The following is a 27,354-nucleotide window of genomic DNA, read 5'->3' as shown; positions in this document are numbered from 1 at the left end:
AGAACCGATGCATACATGCTCATACTGGAGTGATTGCTTTCACGCATGGACAGATTCAGCAACTCTCCAAGAAAGAGATAGAAGACCTTCTCAGGCGAGGAGCATATGGAGCCATCATGGATGAGGAGGATGAAGGCTCCAAGTTCTGTGAGGAAGACATTGACCAAATCCTTCAGAGGAGGACAAAGACCATCACTATAGAGTCTGAAGGAAGGGGTTCAACGTTTGCCAAGGTAAGCAATAGGTACAGTATGTATTAGTGGGGGGAGCCTCGTACTGCCTAGTGGGTAATACCTGCCTCACCACAAGTTAGACATGCCGAGATCTGATTTCGTTCCTCCAGGCAAGTTTTGTGGCTTCTGGTAACAGAACGGACATCTCTTTGGATGACCCGAACTTCTGGCAGAAATGGGCAAAAAAGGCAGAAATCGACATCGATTCAGTGAGTGGCAGAGTAAGTATGATATTCTCTCGTCTGTGCGTTACGTTCTGGTATATTGTAATTGACTTTCATCAGACAAGTCTGAAATCTCCATACATTATAGCTAATGTCAGCTAAAATGGTGTAAAGCAAATGGGCCTGCATTATCGAGCTGCGGAAACGATTTACCCAGAGTGAAGAGTCAGATGTCTCTAGGCCAGTCTACTGACCGACGCAAAGAGCTTGTGTCTCTATCCTAATGCATAGAACCAAGAACGTAGGGGGCAAAAACTGATTAAAAGATAAGAAAAATGACTGATTTTGACCAATTGGTACACAAGTGATCATTCCAGATGGCCAGCGACAGACTATTATCAACCCATAAAGTGAACTGTATTGTCGAATTGTTTATTGCCTATTGTCGAATGTAAAAGAAGTGTATGGCACGATGGCCAAATTTAGACATTCATTTGCCACCTTGCACATTTCCACAGTGTTGTATTGTCTCTTTAATCTGCTAGGTTTAGCCTCCATACACATTAGAACCCATCAAGATCCCCATGTTCAGCCAACAGTTCAATGTGTAGGGGGCCCTTGATTCTCCCTCGACAAACGATATTGGGGAAGATAAGGATTAGGCATGTCCGATTTTGGACGGCTAATTGTTTTCTCCGGAAGTTTGTTCTCCAGATAGGATATCGTTGAGAAACCGGATGAACCAGCCAATCTAAAGCATACTGGGGGCTCTAGTCTGGCATGTTGATGGTCATTTGTACAGACCAACCATTTGACGTATGATTGGCCAGCTGTGGTCCAGCTGATCATTGTCTCATGTGTATGTCCAGCTTCGGGTCTTTGAGTCCCATTGATATATCCACCAGGAACAGCCAAACAGAAAAATGTATGGTTTAGTGGCAAAATATTGATTCCAATCCATCCTAATTGTGGATCACAGCTTTCCCCAGCGCACATAGTCACTCATAGAGTAAGTACTCGAAGCTGGGATGTGGAAGAACGTACACAGCCCATTGACCAGACCTTTGGTCCATTGATTGACACCAGCTCTTGGCCCTTCTGTGACTGAGTGGTCACCTAGCCATCACTAGCTGTATGTACCTTTTATTACCTGGAAATCTGTTTAGGAGCTTAGTTTACGCTGACAGATTTCTACACATAATGAGTGCTGATTGCTGTTATAGCATGTCTATCGGAGCCCTCTTAAAGTAACTTTTGCAAACTGTACATACGATCATTCATTTCTTTAATCATTTGCATATTGTTGGAGGAACATCCTCTCGTACTTTTTAGGTCCCACTCACACATCCTTGTATCACTATTGATGATTCATGAATCAGCCGCGAGTCCCCCTGAGGCGAACTTAATAGCCTCCATGGTGTATATAATGTTGTTAAATTCATGTCAGAAGACCCTCGGCTGGTTCATCACTGATCGAGACTCACAAATTTGTGAAGGTAGGGACCTTAAAGGGTTGTCCTATGAACAAAACACATTTTAATCAAAAGATCATAGAATAATAAGTTACACAATTGGATGTGTTTAAAAGTTCCTGTGCTGAGATTATCTTATAAATGTGCCCCTGCTATATCCTGCGAAATGGCTGTGTCTGACCATGCAGAGCTGCTCCAGTTCATGGTCTGCACATTCCACAGCTTTTGACCAAGGGGAAGCATAATTCAATTATGACAAGTATACACAGCAGGGACTCACAGGTGCTTCATTCCGAGGTAACACATTTCCCTGCCTGTTTTATCACAGGAGTGAGTGTTTCTTCTCCTGCCCTTTGAGCGCACCATAAATCAAGTCAGTGACCTAGAGACTCCAGCGGCAGTAGAACTTATGCGTCAATTAATGTATTTATGATGCGTTCACAGGGCTGGGGAAGTGGCAGAAACACTCACTCTGTGATAACAGACAGGGAAATGCGTTATCTCAGAAAACGGCAGTTTCAAGCTCTTGCTGTTTCGTCTGTGATATTCTCTTAAAATAAGTGACTTATGTACCCATCCTCCCTAGCCAGGAGTTGAGATATGTGCCGACCTTGAACTGGAGCAGCTCTCCATGATCAGACACGGCCATTACACAGTACTCAGCAGGGGCACATTTATAAGATTATCTCAGCACAGGAACATTTTTTCCAACACATCCAATTGTGGAACTTCTTTTTAGTCCAAGATCTATTTATTAAAATGTGCTTTGTTCATGGTACAACCACTTTAGGCTGCATAAAAGATGCCAACAGCTGATGAAGGAGCATTTGGTCTTTGCCTCCTGATTGCCGTTTACTCATGTAAGCGGGCATTTATTCCAACTTCTCAAGTGTGAATAGAAGAGATCGAGCTCATTATTCTACACAAGCAAGGACCTGTATAACTTAAGAATATTTATGTAGTTGATAATAAATGTCTGACTAATGTACTGAAAGCTCGGCTGTGATTTATTTTTTTATTCAAATAAATTTTTATTAAGAATAACAAGGCAATTAACATGTTACATTTACATTTTCAATATAGAGTATTTCCCCCCCCCCCCCTCCCCCTTCAAACAGCCCCCTTCGATCCCAAAGCCCCCCACCCCCACCCCACAAAGCAGCTCATCTTGTTAATTACTACCATCATTAAAACAATAGAGTATCTAATCCCTCAACCAATCGTATAGGCCACACTTCACATTACTATCCCATAGCAATCCATGGAGACCACATTTTATTGAACGTTTCAGTTTTCCCTTTCTTCTTATAAATCCCTTTTTCTAGTGTCAGGCCCTGTTTCACATACTGGAGGAACTCTCCTCTTGACGGCGGCTCTTCCCTAATCCAGTTTCTAGCTATCACCTTCCTAGCCATATACAACAATCTGGCTATAGCTATCTTTAGGTGTTTATCCACCCCAATCTCAGCCACGCATCCCAACAAACAGACAACTGGGTCCCTTGGCACCGTGCATCCATACGCACCTTCCATACGACTCAAAACTACCACCCAGAAGGCAGCCAACCTCGGACATGTCCACATCATATGGAAAATGTCTGCATCCGTAGACTTACACCTCGGACATTCAGAGTCATTACGCAATCCTGCCTTATATAGCACCATCGGAGACCTATAAACTCTGTGTATCACATAGAGCTGTGACAGTCTATACGGTTCACTCAGCGACAGTTTTGGGATCCATTCCAACACCGACTCCCAAGTCTCGTTATCTATTGGGCCCAAATCCCTTTCCCATTTAGCTCTTGGCATTATTGGAAACCCCAATAGGAAAGTGTGCAACAGATCCCTGTACAGAGTGGATATGACTCCTCCAGTCGTCCCATCATTACACACATACTCCAGTACTATATCCCTTTGAATCCTAATACCTCCGTTCCTACTCTGAGCTCCAAAGGCATGCCTCATCCGCAAATATTGATACTGCAGACCCAAGACCAAATTCCGCCTGCAATTGGGAAAATGATTTCAGTTCACCTTGTTCAATTATTTGATACACATACTGAATCCCTTTGCCCAACCACTCTATCAGTACCCCCAATGCCTCAAATTCTTTCAGATTGTTATTATGCCATAGCGGCGAGTATCTAGTCAAGTCCGTGATCCCACGTATGTGCCTCAATCTACTCCACAGCTTGCGTATCAACAGCAAACTCGGATATAGCTTCCCCAAACTCTCCAAGGATCCATCCTCCAAACATTGCACCACTGGCCTTCTTTTTGTCACCACCTCCATCAACCGCTGTACTGCCCCAGATGACCCTTCATGCGCCCAGCCCCTTAAATGCTGACTCTGGGCTGCAAGAAAGTACAACTCAGGGTTAGGCAATGCCAGACCCCCATCATCCTTGGGTCTCTGAAGTGTCTCCAGTTTGATACGCGGATGCTGCCTCCCCCAAATCAGATTCCTAAACAGAGAGTTGATCTGTCTAAATTTCCCACGTGGTATCCAAACCGGCGCATTGTGAAGAATATACAATATTTCCGGCATCAGAATCATTTTGATAAGATTCACCCTGCCTACCACAGACAAATGTAGCTTAAGCCATGCATCCGCTTTTGCCTTGAGGGCACCCAAGATTGGAGTCAGATTCTCATGTATATAGTCAGTGACCGGCATAGATACCCATATTCCCAGGTACTTAAATTTACTCGTCACCTCCAGTCGCCCGTCCTCCAATGGCTCCCCATCCACATCGTCCACCTTAAACAAGATAGACTTACTCCAATTTATCCTAAGTCCCGACACTGATCCGAATCGTTCAATAATCCCAATGGCTCCCTCCAAGGATGCAACCGGGTCAGCCAGAAACAACAAAATATCATCCGCATACAACGCCACCCTTTCTTCAATCACCCCATATTTAAACCCCGTCATCTCATCAGACTGTCGAAGCGTAGCGGCCAGTGGTTCCACCGCCAGAGCAAACAAAAGGGGGGAAAGCGGACACCCCTGTCTCGTCCCTCTAGCCAATTGTATGGTCCGTGACAACTCCCCGTTTACCCTAACCCTGGCCATCGGCATCGAGTACATTAATTGAATCCATGATATGAACTGCGGTCCAAACCCCATTCTTCGCAACACCTGCCAGAGATACCCCCACTCCACACTATCGAACGCCTTGTGAGCGTCTAAAGATGCAATAACTCTCTGACCACAGTTATCGGCTTTGAGTTGCAAGTTCATATACAGCCTTCGTAGATTAATTCGGCTGTGATTTATATCCACCTGCAGAACAGCCTGGTCATTGATACACCGAGAATTCGCAAACAAACCCGGCCCTTTAGCGCTACCAAGGATGAACTTGCAGAACTTTCTGAAGCAGAAAGTGACGGAGATGATAAACCCAAGCTGCGAAGACCTTATGATCGCCTAAATGGATATGGCAGAACTGAGTGCTTTCGAGTGGAGAAAAATCTTTTGGTTTATGGGTAAGAATTTCATGGAAAAGCTTCTCATTATAGGAATATGTATTGTCAGAATGATCATTGGATCAAGGTTTAGCGGTTTGTATCCCAAGAGTTGATGATATATGAGTCAAATATTGGTGTCCAAGTGGGTACCAACTCTGACATTGTGGTTTGGCCACAATTCAGGCATATTAATAGAGATAATAGATGTACATATTCAGAATAGGTTATCTCCCCGATCTTTGTTAACCATAAACTGAGCAGTGATAAAATATAACCCCACATTAGTATTATTGATGTCGTCCAGGATCTACAGGCACCATTAAATCCAAACTGGGTTACTCATTGCAGAACGCTATGTGTTATTCTGCAACTCGGGAAAAGCACAGCTGAGCTTTGGGTGGTTACCTATAACTTTTTCCCACCCAACACTCTGATTATACATAAAGAAAACCCCGTTCTCAGGAATACCAGAAAGGAGCTGGTGTGAGCCACCCAGTGGACTCTTCTACCTGGGCTTACAAAGTAGTTTGCCTCGGGCTAAGCCTTATGCTGGCAGATGTTCTTTAGTAACTGGACATTTGCTCTTGTTGTTCTTTTAATTGCAAATAGATAGGTTTTGTCCAGGTACTGAGATCCCAACAATCACTCTGAAACCCCGAGAGAGATGCAAAGCTCAGAAGACAGGAGCCCACTACTCGGAAGACAGGAGCCCACAGTTAAGATGACAAGAGCTCACAGCTTGGAAGACGGGAGGGCTTAGCTTGGAAGACGGGAGCGCGCAGCTCAGAAGACAGGAGCTCGCAGCTCAGAAGACAGGAGCCCACAGCTCAGAAGACAGGAGCCCACAGCTTAGAAGACAGGAGCTCACAGCTCAGAAGACAGGAGTGGTGAGCTCGGAAGACGGGAGCACATAGCTTAGAAGACAGGAGCGCGCAGCTTAGAAGGCAGGAGTGCACAGCTTAGAAGACAGGAGCGCACAGCTTAGAAGACAGGAGTGCACAGCTTAGAAGACAGGAGCTCGCAGCTCAGAAGACGGGAGTGCACAGCTTAGAAGACAGGAACTCGGAAGACAGGAACTCACAGCTCAGAAGACAGGAGCCCACAGCTCAGAAGACAGGAGGTCACAGCTCAGAAGACAGGAGTGGTGAGCTCGGAAGACGGGAGCACATAGCTTAGAAGACAGGAGCGCACAGCTTAGAAGACAGGAACTCGCAGCTCAGAAGACAGGAGTGCACAGCGTAGAAGACAGGAGCTCGCAGCTCAGAAGACAGGAGCCCACAGCTTAGAAGACAGGAGCCCACAGCTCAGAAGACGGGAGTGGTTAGATCGGAAGACGGGAGCACACAGCTCAGAAGATGGGAGAGTAGTTAGCTCGGAAGACGAGAGTGCACAGCTAAGAAGACAGTAGCCCACAATTCGGAAGACTGGAGCGCACAGCTCAGAAGATGGGAGTGCTTAGCTCAGAAGACGGGAGTGCTTAGCTCAGAAGACGGGAGTGCTTAGCTCAGAAGACGGGAGTGCTTAGCTCAGAAGACGGGAGTGCTTAGCTCAGAAGATGGGAGTGCTTAGCTCAGAAGACGGGAGTGCTTAGCTCAGAAGACGGGAGTGCTTAGCTCAGAAGACGGGAGAGCTTAGCTCAGAAGACGGGAGAGCTTAGCTCAGAAGACGGGAGAGCTTAGCTCAGAAGACGGGAGAGCTTAGCTCAGAAGACGGGAGCGCGCAGCTCAGAAGACGGGAGCGCGCAGCTCAGAAAACGGGAGCGCGCAGCTCAGAAGACGGGAGCGCGCAGTTCAGAAGACGGGAGCGCGCAGCTCAGAAGACGGGAGCGCGCAGCTCAGAAGACGGGAGCGCGCAGCTCAGAAGACGGGAGCGCGCAGCTCAGAAGACGGGAGTGCGCAGCTCAGAAGACGGGAGCGCGCAGCTCAGAAGACGTGTATGCAGCTCGGAAGACAAGAGTGCACATCTCCTGCCTCAGAGGACACACATATTGAGGTACAGATGCAGTAGAAAACTTGTGCTTTCTTCTGCAGGCATTTTACAGTCTGTGTGTGTCCCTAACTCTTAAATTGTGCACCTCATGGGACGTTTTTGGGTGCTCATTGGGGATTTCAGGACCTGGGACCCAACCGATCTGCTCGCAATTAAGAGGAGAACAAGATATAACATACAGCAAGCTTTTAACTCATTAAGCGATTATCAAGTGATTGATGGTAGGGACATTTCACATGTGCTCTGCACCATAGAAAACTCACATAAATAGTGGGACACCAGGACTTTTCCATCCACTGGGAGGAATAACAATCCTGCTCCTGAGGGTCCAGACAGACCCAGTAGCTGGTGCTGTGGAAATTACATCTACAGATGATGGCACTGGAACAGCGCAGGTCATTATGGGATGTAAGCCGAAATACAGTGCAGTGAGATTACGTTTCTTTTGGGATGGTGCCATAGCTGGCAGCAGGGCAAGAGACAATTAACCAATATTGTGGCCTTTTACTGTCTGCGGTTCATTCTAGGTGGGGACGATGGAGAGACATATTATCACATGGCCGCTTCAAGAGACAGCTGAATGAGCAGGATGTGGAGATCATCTGCCGAGCGTTGCTGGCCTACTGCCTGGTGCACTACCGAGGAGATGAGAAGATCAAGAGCTTCGTGTGGGACCTCATCACTCCTACAGAAGATGGGCGGACGCGGGAGCTTCAAAACCATCTTGGTATGTTACACTCTTCTGTTTCCTACATCGTTGCTGAGAGGTTAAAATAAAAAAAATCCAAAACGTAATCCTGTTTATATTAAGTCCCAGGTTGTCCATGCAAATCTATAAGTTCTGGGAGTAGTGTTGAAATTCTCCATGTTTTGTGGTTGGATATGTTGCTCGTTTTTGCCTGGAAAATGGAAATATGACATATTGGTGAAGAATAAATCCCCATCATTTAATAATCTCTGCTTTTGATGGAACTTTTGAAGGACACAGTGACATTTTTTTCCATTCTGGTTTACATATTTGAAGATTACTATTCAGTAAAACCATGAATAATATTATCTATGTGATGGCTGCCACGTTCTCCAGAAAATGGAGATCATTAATATTAATGCTAATCAATACACGTTCCTCTGTCATGGCCTCGCTACCTCCACTAGGTAGGTGTATAATAATACTATTCCAGTTATTAGGATCGGGAATTAAGATTTTGCATTAAAGGGGTTGTCCACCTTTGGGGTCATTTTTTGTTTCTCACTTAAATGTATGAATTTGGTGCGAAAAATCATTTTTATGATCGGGTTTCATTAAAAAATTTGCAGCGTTTTGCTTTTACAGGATCTATTGCTATTCTCCGCAAATACAACTTTGATGTGGTCTGTGGTCATAAACGAGTTTGTAAAAGCAAAACGAGGAAAAAACTTCAATGGAACCCAATTGGAAAAATGATTTTGAGCCCCAAATAGATATATTTAAGTAAGAAAATGTAATAGTATTTAATAGTCCCCTTAGGGAACTTGAAGCTGCGATCGTCTGATCGCTTGTGCTACCCATAGCAGGGCTTCAGCACTGTTGTGTATAGCAGAAATCATCCTATGTACCCCTGCCATAGGCTGGCTTTCACAGGAGGATCGTAATGACAGGCACGCAGGTCATCAGCAGACACCAGGCTGTCATAACAACCCATCGGCGTCACACGATCACGTCACGCGTGGAACAACGCTCAGAGATTCACATCGGGACTTAACAGGTTGCCCGCCACAAACAGAGCTCCACCTGCGGCTGTTAAAGGTACAAGTGGAGTACGTCACTGCCCGATACATCCAACCACCACCCCATGAAAGCAGGTAGATCTTCTGTTGTGAGAGTCAAGAGCCCCCATTGGGTCAGGGTTAGTAATCTATGACGCTATGACCCAACATATCACGATGGGAGGTAGAGCGTTACAACACTTAGTGTCGCAGGCTGCTGAATCCTGGTTTATGTAGTCACCCCGTCCCATCAAAGCAATGGGTTGGGTTTGGCTGTCGTACATCCAATGTCTGCTGTATGTGTACAATGCCGTATGTAGGTGAGTGGGCCTGCACATTCTAAGCAGTGCAGATGTTGTGTAGCTCTGCCATTGGGAGTGCCGTAGGAGCTGTTATCTCTGCTCGAAGTATTTTTACCTAAATCACAAACTGTAATAGTATTTATTTCCTATTCCGATGTCTGCATCTCTCTAGGATTATCCGCTCCTGTACCAAGAGGTAGAAAGGGGAAGAAGGTGAAGACTCAGGCCAGCACGTTTGACATCCACAAGGCTGAATGGTTACGAAAGTACAACCCAGAACATCTTCTACAAGATGACGGCTATAAGAAGCACTTAAAGCATCACTGTAACAAGTAAGAGATGGTGTCTTTGTCTCCTAGAAGCCACTTGTGTCATTCTCCGGTGTCGTTGTCATGCCTTCATCTGGTTCCATCTTCTCGCAGGGTGTTACTTAGGGTGAGAATGTTGTACTATCTCAAGCAGGAAGTGATCGGGGCCCACAGCAAAAGTGTCCTGGAAGGAATGGATGTCAGGTATCGCTAAATATCCTGAGCGCTTCCTTATCTTATTGCCATTTTTATTGACTCCTCTGGATTTATGTGTTTATATCTTTTTTTTCTTCTTGTTTAGTGAAATTGATTTATGGATTCCTGAGCCTGATCACTCGGAGTTACCGGTAGGTTGGTGGGACGCAGATGCCGACAAGTCACTTTTGATTGGAGTCTACAAGCACGGTGAGTAGAGCACCCCCTGAGGTAGGGTGTGTGCTCCCAATCTCTGCCACCATCTTGCCATACCCATCCACATTGTCATTGTAAAAATCATTCCAATACAAAGCGTTCGCTTCTCGTCTAACATTTGAGCCAAGGTCCCGTCATTTACAACCTTGTCCTCAGAATGATGACGGTCAGGGACACACCACTCACTGACAGCTATTAGGGCCTAGTGAGGCAGCATGTAACTGGGAATGCAATACTCGGACTGGCTGGCGGCTCTCCCGAGCATGAAAGTATGAAGCGGTCACGCTCTGGTGGGGAGAGCTGCCAGCCAGTCCGAGCTTCCGTTCCAATCTCGATCTGATTTATACGGCCGCCTGACTTTGCCTTAATAAACATCTATGCTTACATTAACGGTTGTCACAGTTGAGAATTGATCCTCCATTATTATCACACTAATGGCAATTATTAGTTCGGCAGATGCCAATGGTTTAGGTAATGATTGCAGAAAATATTGCCGTTACTTATGCACAGCTCTTTTTTTTTAATCCCTGCAGGGTATGAAAAGTACAACACAATCCGGGCAGACCCCGCTCTTTGTTTTCTTGAACGAGCTGGAAAGCCCGATGAAAAAGCTGTCGCAGCAGAACAGAGAGCCAACGATTACATGGACGGGTGAGTTACAAGCGCCACAGTCGGTACGTAGTGACTCTGCTGCTGGACCGCCATGGAGGAAGAGTCATCGATTATCTTATGTCCTACAGGGATGTGGAAGATCCGGAGTACAAGCCTGCCCCCGCACTGTTCAAGGACGACCTGGAAGTAAGACCGCCAAATGTTTCACTTGCGGACTTAAAGGGATTGTCTCACCATTCTTTATTCTCTAAATGGCAGAGAGACCCATTTTAACCCTTTTAATAACCAGGGATTTTTTTTTCATTTTTGCGCTTTTGCTTCTGTTTCCCTACCCCTTATTCTAAGAGCTATAGCTTTTTTATTATTATTATCATTATTATTATTCCATCGACACAGCCACATGAATTCCTTTTTTTGCGGAATTGTAGAATTGAATGACATCATTTATTTTACCGTACAAAATTCTAGAAAAATGGGGAATTCCAATTGTGGTGCAATTGCAAAAAAAAAAAAAAATCACAAGTTCACCATTGTATGTGTGCATGTTATCTTGTCCTCCCTGCAGGATGATGCATCGTCTCCCGGTGACCTGGTGATAGCAGATGGAGGTAAGAAATTGCTGCCTGTATTTTCCCTAAAGGTAATGGTAAATTCTAACCAAAATAGTCTTCTGCCTGCCTTCTTTGAAGGACTATTCAGTTTTAAGAAAGTTGTCATGCATCATTGAAAAGGAAACCGTATTAACCATTTTTACAGTCGTAGCCGAAAGTGTTGGCACCCTTGTAATTGTTCCAGAAAATGAAGTATTTCTCCCAGAAAATGATTGCAATTACACATGTTTTGTTATTTACATGTTTTTACTTCCGGCGTATGGAAACAACACAAGAAAACTGAGGAAAAAAAGCAAATTGGACATAATTTTGGACAAAATTGTTGGCACCTTTCCAAAATTGTGAGTAAACAAGTTTGTTTCAAGCATGTAATGCTTGTTCAAACTCACCTGTGGCAAGTAACAGGTGTGAGCAATATGAAAATCACACCAGAAGCCATATAAAATGGAGAGAAGTTGACTCTGCATTGTGTGTTTGTGTGTGGTGTTTTACGCTAAGCACGGAGAACAGAAAGAGGAGAACAGAACTATCTGAGGACTTGAGAGCCAAAATTGTTGAACAATATCAACAATCTCAAGGTTACAAGGCCATCTCCAGTGATCTTGATATTCCTTTGTCCACGGTGTGCAACATAATCAAGAAGTTGAATCAAAAAAGAAAAAGCGAGCCGCACAGCCACAATGTCCAGAGAGACGCCAAATGTAGACTTTCAATCAATGGTAACCCGATGAATAAACGGAGGTGCTCGCGTGATATATAGAGTAAAATCATTGCAAATCATAGAACAAACGCGGCAGCACTCACCGGTCCTGTAGTCAGTAGTTTCTTTATTTAAACATGTAGAAAAAACATCTTCACGGCTCGGGGGAACAAGGCAGTGAGAGGAGTGTGCAGGAAGAGACAACGGCCGTTTCGCGTTTGAAACAGCGCTTCTACGAGTCCATCGTAGAAGCGCTGTTTCAAGCGCGAAACGGCCGTCGTCTCTTCCTGCACACTCCTCTCACTGCCTTGTTCCCCCGAGCCATGAAGATGTTTTTTCTACAGGTCCTTCTCAAAAAATTAGCATATAGTGTTAAATTTCATTATTTACCATAATGTAATGATTACAATTAAACTTTCATATATTATAGATTCATTATCCACCAACTGAAATTTGTCAGGTCTTTTATTGTTTTAATACTGATGATTTTGGCATACAACTCCTGATAACCCAAAAAACCTGTCTCAATAAATTAGCATATTTCACCCATCCAATCAAATAAAAGTGTTTTTTAATAACAAACAAAAAAACCATCAAATAATAATGTTCAGTTATGCACTCAATACTTGGTCGGGAATCCTTTGGCAGAAATGACTGCTTCAATGCGGCGTGGCATGGAGGCAATCAGCCTGTGACACTGCTGAGATGTTATGGAGGCCCAGGATGCTTCAATAGCGGCCTTAAGCTCATCCAGAGTGTTGAGTCTTGCGTCTCTCAACTTTCTCTTCACAATATCCCACAGATTCTCTATGGGGTTCAGGTCAGGAGAGTTGGCAGGCCAATTGAGCACAGTAATACCATGGTCAGTAAACCATTTACCAGTGGTTTTGGCACTGTGAGCAGGTGCCAGGTCGTGCTGAAAAATGAAATCTTCATCTCCATAAAGCATTTCAGCCGATGGAAGCATGAAGTGCTCCAAAATCTCCTGATGGCTAGCTGCATTGACCCTGCCCTTGATGAAACACAGTGGACCAACACCAGCAGCTGACATGGCACTCCACACCATCACTGACTGTGGGTACTTGACACTGGACTTCAGGCATTTTGGCATTTCCTTCTCCCCAGTCTTCCTCCAGACTCTGGCACCTTGATTTCCGAATGACATGCAAAATTTGCTTTCATCAGAAAAAAGTACTTGGGACCACTTAGCAACAGTCCAGTGCTGCTTCTCTGTAGCCCAGGTCAGGCGCCTCTGCCGCTGTTTATGGTTCAAAAGTGGCTTTACCTGGGGAATGCGGCACCTGTAGCCCATTTCCTGCACACGCCTGTGCACGGTGGCTCTGGATGTTTCCACACCAGACTCAGTCCACTGCTTCCTCAGGTTCCCCAAGGTCTGGAATCGGTCCTTCTCCACAATCTTCCTCAGGGTCCGGTCTCCTCTTCTCGTTGTACAGCGTTTTCTGCCACATTGTTTCCTTCCAACAGACTTACCATTGAGGTGCCTTGATACAGCACTCTGGGAACAGCCTATTTGTTGAGAAATTTCTTTCTGGGTCTTACCCTCTTGCTTGAGGGTGTCAGTGATGGCCTTCTTGACATCTGTCAGGTCGCTAGTCTTACCCATGATGGGGGTTTTGAGTAATGAACCAGGCAGGGAGTTTATAAAAGCCTCAGGTATCTTTTGCATGTGTTTAGAGTTAATTAGTTGATTCAGAAGATTAGGGTAATAGGTCGTTTAGAGAACCTTTTCTTGATATGCTAATTTATTGAGACAGGTTTTTTGGGTTATCAGGAGTTGTATGCCAAAATCATCAGTATTAAAACAATAAAAGACCTGACAAATTTCAGTTGGTGGATAATGAATCTATAATATATGAAAGTTTAATTGTAATCATTACATTATGGTAAATAATGAAATTTAACACTATATGCTAATTTTTTGAGAAGGACCTGTACATGTTTAAATAAAGAAACTACTGACTACAGGACCGGTGAGTGCTGCCGCGTTTGTTCTATGATTTGCAATAATCAAGAAGTTGTTCTGGAAGAATTTCAAGGGTGCCAAGACTCTCGGCCATAAAATGAGTGCAATTTTAGAATGTTGGATGTGGCGGAGATAAATCTTAGGGAAATCTCTTAATTTTTCTTGTCTTGTTTTACCAGATGGGCAGGTGTTGGAGGGGGACAAAAGCTACTGGCCTACACAGTCCGCACTCACCACCCGGCTACGGCGACTTATAACAACATGCCAGCGCACCACCAAATTTAGGCAGGTTCAACAAATCCCACCCATGTTTCCTGTTCACACCCCCGTGACACAAACACCGTTTGAAGATGTTTCCCTGAATCCAAAAGTAGCCGCAAAAATTGAAAGGCAGCAAAGGTTGGTGAAGTATTCCGTCTGTGATTAATGTATATGAGATCCACATTTCTACCCAGACAGCCGATATTTTAGGCAGAGGTCTATTAAGGTTGATTTCTATTCAAAATTATACCGATTATTTTTAGACAAAGCTGGAACAGATCCCGGAGGTGCAGAAAATGGATATTTACCTAAAAATGAACTGCCATAGAATGCTAAATAGAAACGAGGCCTAAGGGTGAATGAATAGGGAATATTCTTCAGACTGAATAGCTTTTGACTTGTGTTTGAGACGTGCCAGAAAATGTTATTAGTTGGGCTTGCTGCTCTCTAGCGCAGAGAAACCAAGCCTAGAGCTCCTTCCTAAACCGAAAGCTAGGCCACAGACATTTCTGCAGTCAAGTTCCTCTCAGTTCTGGACACATTGTAAACTTTTGACATGTCCGTTCCACATAAGAAAGTTGCTAAAGATCACAATGCAACTTAAAAGGGTATTCTCAAGTTCTTTCAATTAGACAGTTTGAAAATAAGCAAGTTTGGCGTTTTCTTGCTTTTTCTGCCTGAGCTTTTATAGTGTGTACAGCTCATTTCCATGGAACCCAGCCTGTGGTGCCTGGCCAAGAGTACAGTAGCTACCGTCCAGGAGAGCGGTTAACTCTTAATCTCCCACTCGTCTCTCTACAGCCCATTGATTTGTATACAGCAGTTAGCTGCTCACCTCCCTGCTTTCAGAGCGGGTCTCCTAATCACTGCTTTCACTGTCTTGAGATGTGTGCTTGTCCAAAGGCCTTATTATTATGTTTACACATTGAGATAATAACGGTTTAGACTTAGAATGTGTTACAGCAGAACTTGTGCTGAGCTTTATAGTTCTACTAATACTACAGTTCTGTTCACCATATCTGTCACTCAAGGAGGAGATACCACCCTGCCAAAGACCAGGAAGCGAGGAGACTGCACTGCTCTTAGCTGCTCAAGAGACAACTCAAGAAACCCCCTTTATGGCCCCCATACACATTAGACTAATGTCATCTGATATCGGCAGGCCTGGCCAACTCTTCCCTGACAGATCTCGGACTGCCAATCCTCTTGTTCTTGGTGAAATGAGCAGAGGAATCTTCCAGTAATGGATTCTAGCAGTGGTTCTCTTGTAGAGAAGACTGGAGTGCTTGGCCAAAGAGTTAAAGAGATGGCTATGGCTGAACAATGCTTGGCCGGCAGCTGTCTATTAGAAATGCTTAGTGTTCATTTTTTGTATGGTTGTTGTTGGTAAAGCAGAAGATGGCTGACTATTATGCAAGTCTGTTGGCCATCCACCACTTAGAGCTGCAGTGCTAACCAGTACCTTAGCAGATTCATTGTTGTAAAGGCTTCTGATATAAGATTTCAGAAATGTTCTGTAAGTAGTGAAACCTAAATTAGACCCTGCGTCACTTTCAGAGTGACCCAGAAATTAATGAGATCTAATTAGTGACAGACGTTAATGTGGACATCTGTCCCTTCTGTGATTGTACATACATTCTCTTCTAGATGGACTCGAAGGGAGGAAGCCGACTTTTACCGCGTAGTTTCCACATTCGGGGTGGTGTTTGATCCGGGACGAGGACAGTTTGATTGGACCAAGTTTCGAGCTATGGCAAGACTCCACAAGAAGACAGATGAGAGCCTCGAGAAGTACCTCTATGCCTTTATAGCAATGTGCCGACGGGTGTGCCGATTGCCTTCTAAAGAAGGTGTGTGTCCTGGGATATTTCTGGAGCTTATTCCTAGATAACTTGAGTTATGGGGGGATATTCAAAACAGGATATTTCATTTCTGTTGGACTTTTTAGGTATTTTTATGACTTTTCTTGCTCTCATGTTTTTGAGAAATAATATAATGAACCCAATTATTTTTCTCATCAGACCTGGCGGACTCCGCCATCTCCATCCAGCCAATCACAGAGGAGAGAGCCTCCAGAACGCTATACCGTATTGAGCTCCTGAGGAAGATCCGCGAGCAGGCTATACACCACCCTCAGCTGTTTGAGCGCCTTAAGCTCTGCCAACCAAACCCAGACTTACCCGTGTGGTGGGAGAGCGGTAAACATGACCGGGATCTGCTAATTGGAGCCGCTAAGCATGGTGTGAGCAGAACAGATTATCACATTCTGCGGGATCCAGAACTTTCTTTTATGGCATCTCAGAAAAGCTACAACCAGAATAAAGGAACTCCTTCTACTCCGCTCTCTGCACCACAAAGCCAGTTGCTATTATCTCCATCCCCTCTTACTCCTCAATCTCGGACACAAGACCTAAAAGGGAGTCCCAATCATGAGGTCAAAGGAAAGGATGACGATGGAAAGGACGAGATTCCTTTACTGACTGTAGAGCCTATGAAGCTGAAGGTTGAGGCAGTAAGCCTCAGTAATGGCCCATTGCTTCTTCCTGGGGAGCATAAGTCAGTGGTGAAGGCTGAGACTGACAGGCGAATGGTGGCAGCAAGGACTGAGCCCCTAACACCCAATCTGACATCCAAAAAGCCAAGAATTAGCAAGCGAGGGTCTGCCTCCAGTACAGACTCGGATTCTGACTCCAACCGATCTTCTTGCTCATCCAGATCTTCCTCTTCGTCATCGTCTTCTTCTTCTTGCTCTCGCTCAGGATCCAGCTCTTCCTCTTCTTCTTCTTCGTGTTCATCATCATCCTCATCGTCTTCCTCCTCCTCTTCATCTTCATCGTCTTCGTCCGAGGACAGTGACATTGATGATGGGGATGGACAAAAATGTGGTATGTACGAGTGCTGGGAAGTTATCACTCTGTTTTTTTGGTGGTCCGGCATTGTAATAATTTTATCCTAAGTGTAGGAAATGCTCATTGGATGTGCCACCGCTTTGGTGCTCCCTGCTGGGCCTGCAGTAATGTCCTGCCAGTTATTTCGATGTCTACGGCAGCCGATCACTGACATCAGCGCTTGCATGCAAATGTCACCGTAATGCCGCGGTCACATGAATGACCGGATCGGCGGAGACCACCAACGTGGTTTCAAATTTAATAGTATTTCTATCGATAAGCCCTAATTTCGTAAAATCCCAGAATAGTGCGTGATGTTACAGACTGGAGCCAGCAGTTGTTTCATTGTCATGTCGTCACATCGACAGCACTGCAGACAATTATTGACCTCAGAAGCCTTGCCCGAGGTGACGGCACAAGCCACCGAGCTTGATTATTGGCTGCAGCAATGGGTGAAGGGTCTCCTAGAACCCTTTGCCCCGGATAACCCATTTAAGGTAATGGACACATTTCACATGGAGGAAATGATTCCCACACGTTAGGCCAATTGTAGTAACTGCAATCTTCATTCATTCTGGATCCAATTTTCAGATTTCTCTTCATGGGAGTGTCTCTGCCAGTAATACATGCTGGATGTGAGATGTGTGTCGCCAAGCTACTGAGGTTTTCAGGAGCTAATATACCAGCACGTTTTATTTAGCAATTATTTTCTCTTCATGTGCTTTTCCATTCTTGGCTGTCCCCTTTAGTCCCGTAGAGAATGAATACAATGGACGGTCCTCCTGGCTATTCAGAAGGGTCTCTTCAGAACCCTGTTCTCAGGGTCGGTGGGGGCCCCAGAAGTCAGACCTGTAGAGATTCTTAAATTCCAAGCCAATTCACTTTTTGTTCACCCTTCTCATACAGCAGATTTGGCTGATCATATTGCCTTTGTGTTACCCAACAGTGTCCCATGTGAAGGCTTATGACGAAGAAAGTGTGGCCTCCATGAGCACTCTACAGGATGAAACTCAGGACAGCTTCCAGCTAGATAACGGGACTCCAAACTCAAACTATCTTTTACAAGGAGGATACGTGTTTGCTGCTGCCCATTGGCCTAAGGTGACTGATATACATATTTTAGAATTGTTCTTTGAATTTTCTGGCCACTAATCCTAATATTCGGCTGACATGTCCTATTCTGTATAGATCACTTTTCAGCATTCTCATTGTCATCAACATGTCACACCTACTGTATGTCTAGATATTATTTGATCCACCGTGCACAATAGATGAACACAGCTCTCCTCCCACCCCCTCCCCGCACAATGGCCTCTGCATAGGGCAGTGAGCATGCCCACAAAACTAACGTCTCCATTCTACAGATTCCTATACTCCATGTTAGTGCTGTAAATCCGATCTCGAAATGCTCTAACTGAAGCCCAAGCAAGATGTCATTATGCATAGTACATAGAATTATAATGAATATTCCATAGAATAAAAATAGCTGAGAAGATAAGATTATGTATCAGTGTCTAGTTATAAAAATATAGAATTGATACATTAGACATTTCTCCATCGCCACATTGGGGGTCACAGGACCGCAGGTCCGTGGGTGTATGCTGCTGCCACCAGGAGGCTGACACTAAGTAAATACAAAAAGGGTTAGCTCCTCCTCTGCAGTATACACCGCCCACTGGCTCCGAATAATACCAGTTCTCGCTTAGTGTCCGTAGGAGGCACACTGCGTCTGTTTTTTTCCAGACGTTCTTATTTTTATTTTTAACTTTGCACAAGAGGATGAAGGGGGCGACGGACCCTTTTAAGGGGGCCGATCTCCCCCGAAACATCAACAGGCGAGCACGGCGAGTTTACTCCCTGTACTCTCTCCTGCGACGTGGGATGTTTGTCCGAGAACTAGCCCTGTGAAATCCTAGGGTAGCGAACCCTTAGGATACACAGAGACCACCTTCCCATGAGCACAGTCCGGCCGCCGTCCCTCTACACCACCACTGAAGAACAGCGGTGCGGCAAGGAGCTTCCCAGTCCCTCTCCACCCCCTCATCAAGAGGCCGGCGGATCGAGGTTGACTGCACCCCCCCTCATACCTCGCCTGAAGAGGACACAAGCGGTGAGGGTGGCGGGGGGGTTTCCCGAGCGCACCGCGGGCTCGGCTGCTTTTTGCGGCCGGGCACCGCTAATCTAGTCCCCGGTTCCGGCCTCAGCTAGGCCGCATTCCGCCCACAGCGTGGGTCGCACGCGAGGGCCCGCCCACCGGTTCAGCGCTTCTCGCACACTGCGAGAAGCGCCCCACAAACTCTCGGCGCCATTTTTGATGCGAGGAAACCTTCTGGACGCCGGCTGCACCTTCTCGGTCACAGCGCTGCCACAGGACCTGGGTAGGTGCGCTGCACGCTTACACAGGCCTTCTAGCTGCACAGGTGCCCCACAGCCCTGCATGCAGGTTAACTGACAACATGTCTCTGCCTAAACTCAAAAAGTCTGCAAAAACACATACAATGTTCTTCACTTCATGCACCTCCTGTCAGGCTGCACTACCAAGCGGGCATACTGCTCCGCTCTGTAATGCTTGCGACCCTAAATGCGCTCAGGAGCCCCCTGCCGCAAACGAGCCTGTGGTGACCAGTCCCCCTGAGAGGTCTTTGTCACTTTCGCAATCTATGGCTTCTTTGACTAAAGCTATTGAGTCCCTCCAGGATCCAACCAGGAGCAGGACCACTAATCGGCCTATTCAGAATGTTTCCCCTACGGCTGCAGAATCTTCAGCCTGCAGGGGCCACTCTCATTCTAAGCACAAGCGGCCATCTAGGAAGAGCGTCCATAGCTCGTCCCCCAGGCTGTTATGATCCGGTGACCTTGGAGCAGCATGAAAACTTTCACTGGAGTAGGTGGTAACTATACTGACTGCAAATCCTGATCTGAACACCGCAACTAGAAGTAGCCGTGGGGTGTGCCTAACAATCCTAGACACCTCGACACAGCCGGAGGACTAAATACCCCTAAAGATGGAAATAGGAATACTATGTTGCCTCAGAGCAGAACCCCAAAGGATAGGCAGCCCCCCACAAATATTGGCTGTGAGCAGGAGAGGAAAGACACACAGTCAGAAAACAGTATTTAGCACAAGAGGCCACTCTAGCTAAAATAGGAAAGGATAGGACAGAGTTCTGTGCGGTCAGTATTAAAACCCTTCCAAAAATATCCACAGCAGATTATACAAAAATTCCTCCATCTAACTAAAGACGTGGAACGTATATCTGCAACTCCAGAGACTACTAAACTCAGAGCAGGAATACAATCAAAAAACAAGCACACAGCTTGTGTGCCATAGAAAAAGAAACAGACACTTATCTTTGCTGAATTGGCAGCTAAGCAGGAGAAGCCAGACAAAGATCCAACACTTCCCAAGAAACATTGACAACTGGCAAGGACTAATGAGTCCTGCAAACCTAAATACTCCAGTCAGAACTGCAATCAGCAGATACACCTGGCCAGAACTGCGACTCAGAGACAACTGCATTACCACCTACAACCACCGGAGGGAGCCCAAAAGCAGAATTCACAACACCAGGCCCTCTGGTGCCTCGGCGTCCGTTAGCTCCGCTTCCCGCTCTCGCTCCCCAGGCACCTCTTCCGACCAGGACTCTGATCCTGAGTCTGATGGGCCTCTAGATCTGGAGTCGCCAGGTTATCAGAGCACTATAGATAGTCTCATTGAGGCCGTCAACCAGTCCCTTCAGGTTGATGAGGAACCGGCGACCTCCAGTACGGATAATTCGGTGTCTTTCAAAAGGACCAAACGTACTCACAGGGTGTTTGTCAATCACCCGGAGTTCCAGGACATAGTCCAGCGACATAGGGAGCGTCCAGACAAACGCTTTCAGGGTCAGAGATCTCTGGAGTCCAAATATCCTTTTTTTTCCTGATCTCCACAAACAATGGACAGAATCCCCTCCTGTGGATCCTCCTGTCTCACATTTGTCCTCTAAAACTATCCTATCCGTGCCGGACGGATCTTCTATCAAAGATCCCACAGACCGCCTAGTTGACAGTCTCGCCCGTTCAGCTTTTGAGGCTTCAGGCTCGGCACTCTTTCCCTCCTTCGCTGCTACCTGGGTAGCCAAAGCTGTGACTTGTTGGGCAGACTCTGTGCATAAGGCCTTACAGAACAGTGACTTCCTTCTGACATAGCGGAGCTAGCAAGTCAAATTTCCTTGGCTGGCAATTACTTAGTAAACGCTTCCCTGGACGCGGCGAACTGCTCTGCACTTACGGCTTCAAACGCTGTGGCAATTAGGAGAGCGCTATGCCTGAGGAACTGGCGAGCGAACTCCTTATCTAAAAAGTCCCTCACGTCTCTGCCATATCTCGGTGGCCGTCTATTTGGTGAAAAGCTGGACAAACTGATTTCAGACGCTACGGGGGGAAAAAGTACTTCCCTTCCCGAGCAGAGATTCAGGCAACCGTTCCGACGACAGCCGCAGGCTCGTTTTTGGCCCTTTCATGGAACTTACGCAGGGCATTCCTCAGCCAGTTCCCCTGGTTCGGGGCGCTGCGCCGGCAGAGACAAAAGCCCTCAGGCTTCATACAGGCCCAACCATTCCTGGTGGGGCCGCTCCACACGGTCTAGGTCCAGGGGATCCAGACCCCAACCATCTTCTTCTAAATGACTCGCAATCTCGTCCGGACGACACCAGCAAAATAGGCGGACGCCTTCTCTTGTTTCGTCATGCCTGGCTCGCAGTCGTTCACGACGAGTGGGTCAGGGATCTGGTGTCACGATTGGACTGGCGAGTAAACTGGGACCAGGGGCACCTGGCCCTAGCTCTAGGGGACGCCCTAACTCGCCCTGTTCCCCGGGATACGTCAGATGGCGAGGATGCCGGGGCCTCCGCCCTCGCCCTATCTCCTGACTGCCGCCCTGCGCCTGTCCCCCTCCCCACCCGGGGAAGAGAGGCGCTACCGTGTACAACAGTACACCAACCCGACCAACAGGGGAACAAAGACAAGGGTAAAAAGAAAACTCCACTCACACAAAATATGCTCTCACAAATAACAAAGGTATCCACCAGGGTGTGAAGGACGGGGAAGGTAAATAAAGCAGGTAAGGATGAGGAATTTTCCAAGCATACAAACCATACAACTGTCGCACAATAAATTCCTCCAGCTCTCCAAACACCATCTCCTCACTACTCCAGGTCTATCAAGCATGTGCTATCTCAGACAAAGATCTGACCAGAAGGCCTAGCTTTTATAGGAGAGAGGAGTGGCTAACCGAGCACAGCTGAAAGCAGGAATTTCCACCTGGCCTATTAACCCCTAAAACAAAACACCTTTTAATACACAGGAGAAGTGCTTCTTCTCAGCGAAGAAGCAAAAGCCGTCAGACGCCATGGTCTTCTGGTACTGCTCTGTTGTGGTAACTCCGTGACATCTGGTGTCCTCTGGTTACAAAATCGATTTTTCCTTTCCCCCTCCAACCCGGTTTTTCGCTTCCCACCCTCTCGAAGCGGGAATGCGCGCTCGGGCTTTTTCCCAGGCCATCCAGTCGCTTCGACAAGACTGAGTGATTGTCCCTGTCCCAGAGGACGAAAGGTTCTGCGTTTTTTATTCAAATCTGTTTATGGTCCCCAAAAAGGATGGAACAGTAAGAACCATCCTGGACCTAAAGCTCTTGAACAGATTTGTCAAAGTCCGTCATTTCAGGATGGAATCTCTCCGTTCCGTCATTGCCCCGATGGAACACGGCGAGTTCTTAGCATCCATCGACATCTGGGATCCGTAGCTCCACATCCCAATCTTCCCACATCATCACAGGTTTCTTCGCTTCGCTGTCGGAGAGGAACATTTTCAGTTCACAGCCTTGCCTTTCAGCCTCACCACCGCCCCCAGAGTTTTCACAGCGGTCATGGCCATTCTGCATTTTCGGGGTCTAGTCGTGCTTCCCTACCTAGAACACTTACTGGTCAAAGGCCCATCTTTCCCAGCCTGCGAGGAGTGCGTCCGCATTTCCTTGGATACTCTTTCTCGGCTGGGCTGGTTGATCAATTTAAAAAAGTCATCTCCTGTTGTTCCAGCTCAACAGATCTCCTTCCTGGGCATGACCCTGGACACCTCCATAGGGTTGGTGCTTTTTCCTCGGGACAAGGTCCTGGCTATTCAACAGGGAATCTGGAAGCTTCTTCAGCCGTCCCCCTGTTCCATCCATTTCGGCATGAGGATTCTCGGGAAGATGGTGGCCGCAATGGAGGCAATTCCATTGCGCAACTACACCTCCGTCTCATCCAGCACGCTCTGCTGGACGCATGGGACGGGACTTCGTTTTCCCTTGACTGTGTCCTCTCTCTCCTCAGGTCAAGCAGACACTCCAATGGTGGATGCTCCGATCCTCTCTTCTCCAAGGGAGGTCCTTCCTCTCAGTCCATTGGCTGGTAGTCACTACCAATGCCAGCCTGCTAGGCTGGGGAGCGGTCTTTCGCCATCACACTGCGCAGGGAACCTGGACTCATCACGAGTCTCGTCTTCCAATCAATATCCTGGAGATACGTGCGATTCCGCTGTCCCTAAAGCGGTTCCATCATCTCCTTGCAGGCCACCCCATCCGTATCCAGTCGGACAATGCCACGGCAGTGGCTTATATAAATCATTAGGGGGGCACCCGCAGCAGAGCTGCAATGCACGAGGTAGAGCACATCCTTGGCTGGGCCAAACACAACCACACCCTCATATCGGCCGTTCACATTCCAGGAGTGGAGAATTGGGCCAGAGATTTCCTCAGCCGGCAAGGTCTTGCCTCAGGAGAGTCGTCTCTCCATCAGGACATATTCCAACAAATCTGCCTTCGTTGGGGTACTCAGAACATAGACTTGATGGCTTTCTGGTTCAATGCCAAGGTACCTCAGTTTGTGGCCCGGTCCCGGGATCCCAGAGCAATCAGGGCGGACGCCCTAGTCCTTCCTTGGAGTCAGTTTCGCCTCCCTTACCTGTTTTCCCCTTGCCCCTGCTTCCCAGAGTCATCAGGAAGATCAGGGTAAAGGGTGTCCCTGTAATTCTCATCGCCCCGGATTGCCGGGCGTGGTATGCAGAGCTGGTCCAGCTCATCACAGACGTTCCTTGGCACCTACCAGATCTACTTTCTCAGGGCCCGATCTACCACCAGAACTCAGGGGCCCTGTGCTTGACGCCATGGCCATTGAATACTGGGCTCTGACTCAAGTGAGTTTTTCCCGTGAGGTAGTTTCTACCTTGCTCAATGCCCGAAAGCAGGTGTCATCGCGCATCTACCATCGGACCTGGAGAATCTTCTTTGATTGGTGCAGAAGCAGAGGTCGACCTCTGATGGTTTTCAACATCCCTACCATCCTGGATTTCCTCCGATCTGGTCTGGACTTGGGGCTTTCGCCGAGTTCCCTTAAAGGGCAGGTCTCGGCCTTGTCAGTCCTTTTTCAACGAACAATTGCTTCCAAACCTCAGGTCAGAACATTCTTTCAGGGAGTCTCACGTCGTGCCTCCCTACAGACCGCCTCTAGAGGCTTGGGACCTTAATCTGTTCCTTGGTGTCCTGCAGGAATCTCTCTTTGAGCAGTTGCAGGACATCTCTCTATCTCTTCTTTCATGGAAGGTGACCTTTCTCGTCGCTATTATCTCGATCAGACGAGTCTTGGAGTTGGCCCCTTCCTGTCGGAAGCCGTTACTTATGTTCCACCGGGACAAGGTGGTCCTCAGACCGTCCCCTACTTTCCTCCTGAAGGTGGTCTCTTCCTTCCACCTCATTGAGGATATCGTACTTCCATCCCTTTGCCCCACTCCAACGCACCGCGTGAAGAAGGCTCTTCACTCCTTGGATCTTGTTAGAGCTCTCAGGAAGTACGTGTCCAGGACGGCATCTTTTCGACAGACTGATGCTCTGTTCGTGCTCCCGGCGGGACACCGGAAGGGACTGGCCGCTTCTAAGTCGACAATCGCCAGATGGATTCGGTCGACTATTCAAGAGGCTTACCGCGTCAGAGGCAAGCCTATCCCTGCGGGCCTCAAAGCACACTCCGCTCGATCGGTGGGTGCCTCCTGGGCCATTCGGAATCAAGCGTCTGCAGAGCAGGTTTGCAAAGCTGCGACCTGGTCTAGGCTGCACACCTTTTCAAAGCATTACAATGTCCATACTCGGGCATCTTCAGATGCAAGCCTGGGTAGGTGTATTCTGCAGGCAGCGGTAGCGCACCTGTAGACAGCAGGTGCCATAAGTTTACACTGTTGGGTTGTTATTTCCCACCCAGGGACTGCTTTTGGACGTCCCACGGTCCTGTGTCCCCCAATGTGGCGATGGAGAAATAGGGATTTTTGTGTACTCACCGTAAAATCCTTTTCTCCGAGCCACTCATTGGGGAACACAGCACCCACCTTTGTTTTGGCTTGTTGCCTATGATAAGTGTTTTAGTCTCTGACATGTTGTTCCTACGGTTAAATCTTGTTAATCTCCTACTGCTTTGCTACAAACTGGTATTATCCGGAGCCAGTGGGCGGTGTATACTCCAGAGGAAGAGCTAACCCTTTTTGTATTTACTTAGTGTCAGCCTCCTAGTGGCAGCAGCTTACACCCACGGTCCTGTGTCCCCCAATGAATGGCTCGGAGAAAAGGATTTTACGGTGAGTACACAAAAATCCCTATTTATTAGACATCATATTTGGAGCAGATAGAGCTAACATATGATCACACCAGTTAACAGAGGCGCGGTGACCATAACTTATCTCCTCCCCCCTCTCTGCACAGTGACCTTTGCATAGAGCACAGAGCATGCCCACAACGTTCTCTCATTGGGTCTGCAGCTTGGCAAATATTGTCCTGCCATATCCCATTATTTCTAACAAACCTCCTATAATACCATTTTTTCTTGCAGGATCGGGTGATAATAAACAGGCTGGACAGCATTTGCCAGGTAGTATTGAAAGGGAAATGGCCCGCTACACGAAAGAACTATGATGGCACCAGTGTGGCGTCCTTCTATACCACCAAACTACTGGACAGTCCTGGGGCTGCCACCGAGTACAGTGACCCCGGAGCTCAGCCCCCCACGTGCGCTCCCATCAAGGAAGAAAGCAACCAATCGCAACAGATGTCAAAGGTGAAGAAGCATGTACAAGAAAAGGAGTTTACAGTGAAAATCAATGACGTATGTTTATTTTTTCTTTTTCTTGCCCTGGGACCTGGTTGCTGTGTGCAGCATGCTCATTTCCAAGTTGGCTGGCTGCTCTTTCTTCCTATTTAACACCTATTTTCAAGGCAGATCTTGCAGGGGGTTGGGTTTTTTTTGCCAGTTTTAAGCTCATTGCGCTTTCGACTTGCCAAATATTAATATGAACAAATGCAAACATTAAAGCTTCCCAGCTTTTTTTTTTTGTGCTTCCATAAGGTGCTATTTTTATTGCACTGCCTCAGTTCACAATGATGGGATTTTTGTGTGTTTTTCGTTCCTACATTTGGCTGTTTTGACTATTTTCGGTGTGCGCATCCACATGCTTTGCAGTGACCTGTGTTTTTCTTTTTAGCAAGCTGCATTTCTTTAGCCAAGGGAGTGCACGCTTTGTGTTACATAGAACTCAAGAGAATGTACGACCAACAGTGCCACTAATACAATGTGTCCTAGGCCTTAAAAGCTTTGCATCTGACATCTTGAAAATGGGATTTAAAGAGAAGGGCGAGATCTCGTGCCTCGCACTAACCTAGCGCTGCCGCATGGATTGTGGTTACTTGCTGGTTAGTGCAGAGCGCAAGATCTCATGTTTTCACAGTGACTGTAGAGGCTTGTGGGGTCTTTCTCTATATGCCAGAATTGCACCAAGTTTCTGGCCCTTTCGGTGGACATTAGGGAGTGTTCCGCACAATTTTCTCAATGACTTCTATTTAGAAACAGAAAAGAGCTGCCTCACACTGGTGATAGGCACTGTGTAAGACTTTGGGTACAGGGCCCCTCGGTCACTGGGCACCGTGTAAGACTTTGGGTATAGGATGGGCACAAACACTCCAAGCAGTAGCTGTATTTTCAACTTTGGTTCCTTGCTATGATTTGGTTGTTTTCTGATTTTATAGAAATAAAGCTAAATGTATAATATACTTTGTTAGAGGTCCACGCCATTTTAAGGATCTCTGCTTGCTGTCACGTTTAAGGTGAAAACCTGGTGCAGGGCTCGTTACCAGGAATAATC

At 46.8% G+C, this 27,354-nt stretch overlaps 1 protein-coding gene across 2 annotated transcripts in view; it reads left to right on the top strand.

Moving 5' to 3' along the window:
- CHD9 (chromodomain helicase DNA binding protein 9) overlaps nt 1-27,354 on the top strand; it is a 143,232-nt gene that overhangs the window by 102,602 nt on the left and 13,276 nt on the right. Inside the window, exons 19-33 of one of the 2 annotated variants that reach the window (XM_069740558.1) lie at nt 54-233; nt 344-454; nt 5,164-5,360; nt 7,859-8,058; nt 9,552-9,711; nt 9,802-9,891; nt 9,989-10,092; nt 10,632-10,749; nt 10,839-10,896; nt 11,276-11,318; nt 14,185-14,404; nt 15,914-16,116; nt 16,288-17,151; nt 18,101-18,255; nt 26,049-26,273. In XM_069740558.1, coding sequence (XP_069596659.1) covers nt 54-233; nt 344-454; nt 5,164-5,360; nt 7,859-8,058; nt 9,552-9,711; nt 9,802-9,891; nt 9,989-10,092; nt 10,632-10,749; nt 10,839-10,896; nt 11,276-11,318; nt 14,185-14,404; nt 15,914-16,116; nt 16,288-17,151; nt 18,101-18,255; nt 26,049-26,273 — 2,928 coding nt within the window. Of the gene's footprint in view, nt 1-53; nt 234-343; nt 455-5,163; nt 5,361-7,858; nt 8,059-9,551; nt 9,712-9,801; nt 9,892-9,988; nt 10,093-10,631; nt 10,750-10,838; nt 10,897-11,275; nt 11,319-14,184; nt 14,405-15,913; nt 16,117-16,287; nt 17,152-18,100; nt 18,256-26,048; nt 26,322-27,354 lie in introns of both variants that reach the window. The other variant, XM_069740556.1, reaches the window with a different exon arrangement.

This window comes from Ranitomeya imitator, chromosome 9 (assembly GCF_032444005.1).
Source record: "Ranitomeya imitator isolate aRanImi1 chromosome 9, aRanImi1.pri, whole genome shotgun sequence".
NCBI lineage: Eukaryota > Metazoa > Chordata > Amphibia > Anura > Dendrobatidae > Ranitomeya > Ranitomeya imitator.
The sequence above is the reverse complement of the archived record's forward strand: the minus strand, read 5'-3'. Positions and strand labels throughout refer to the sequence as shown.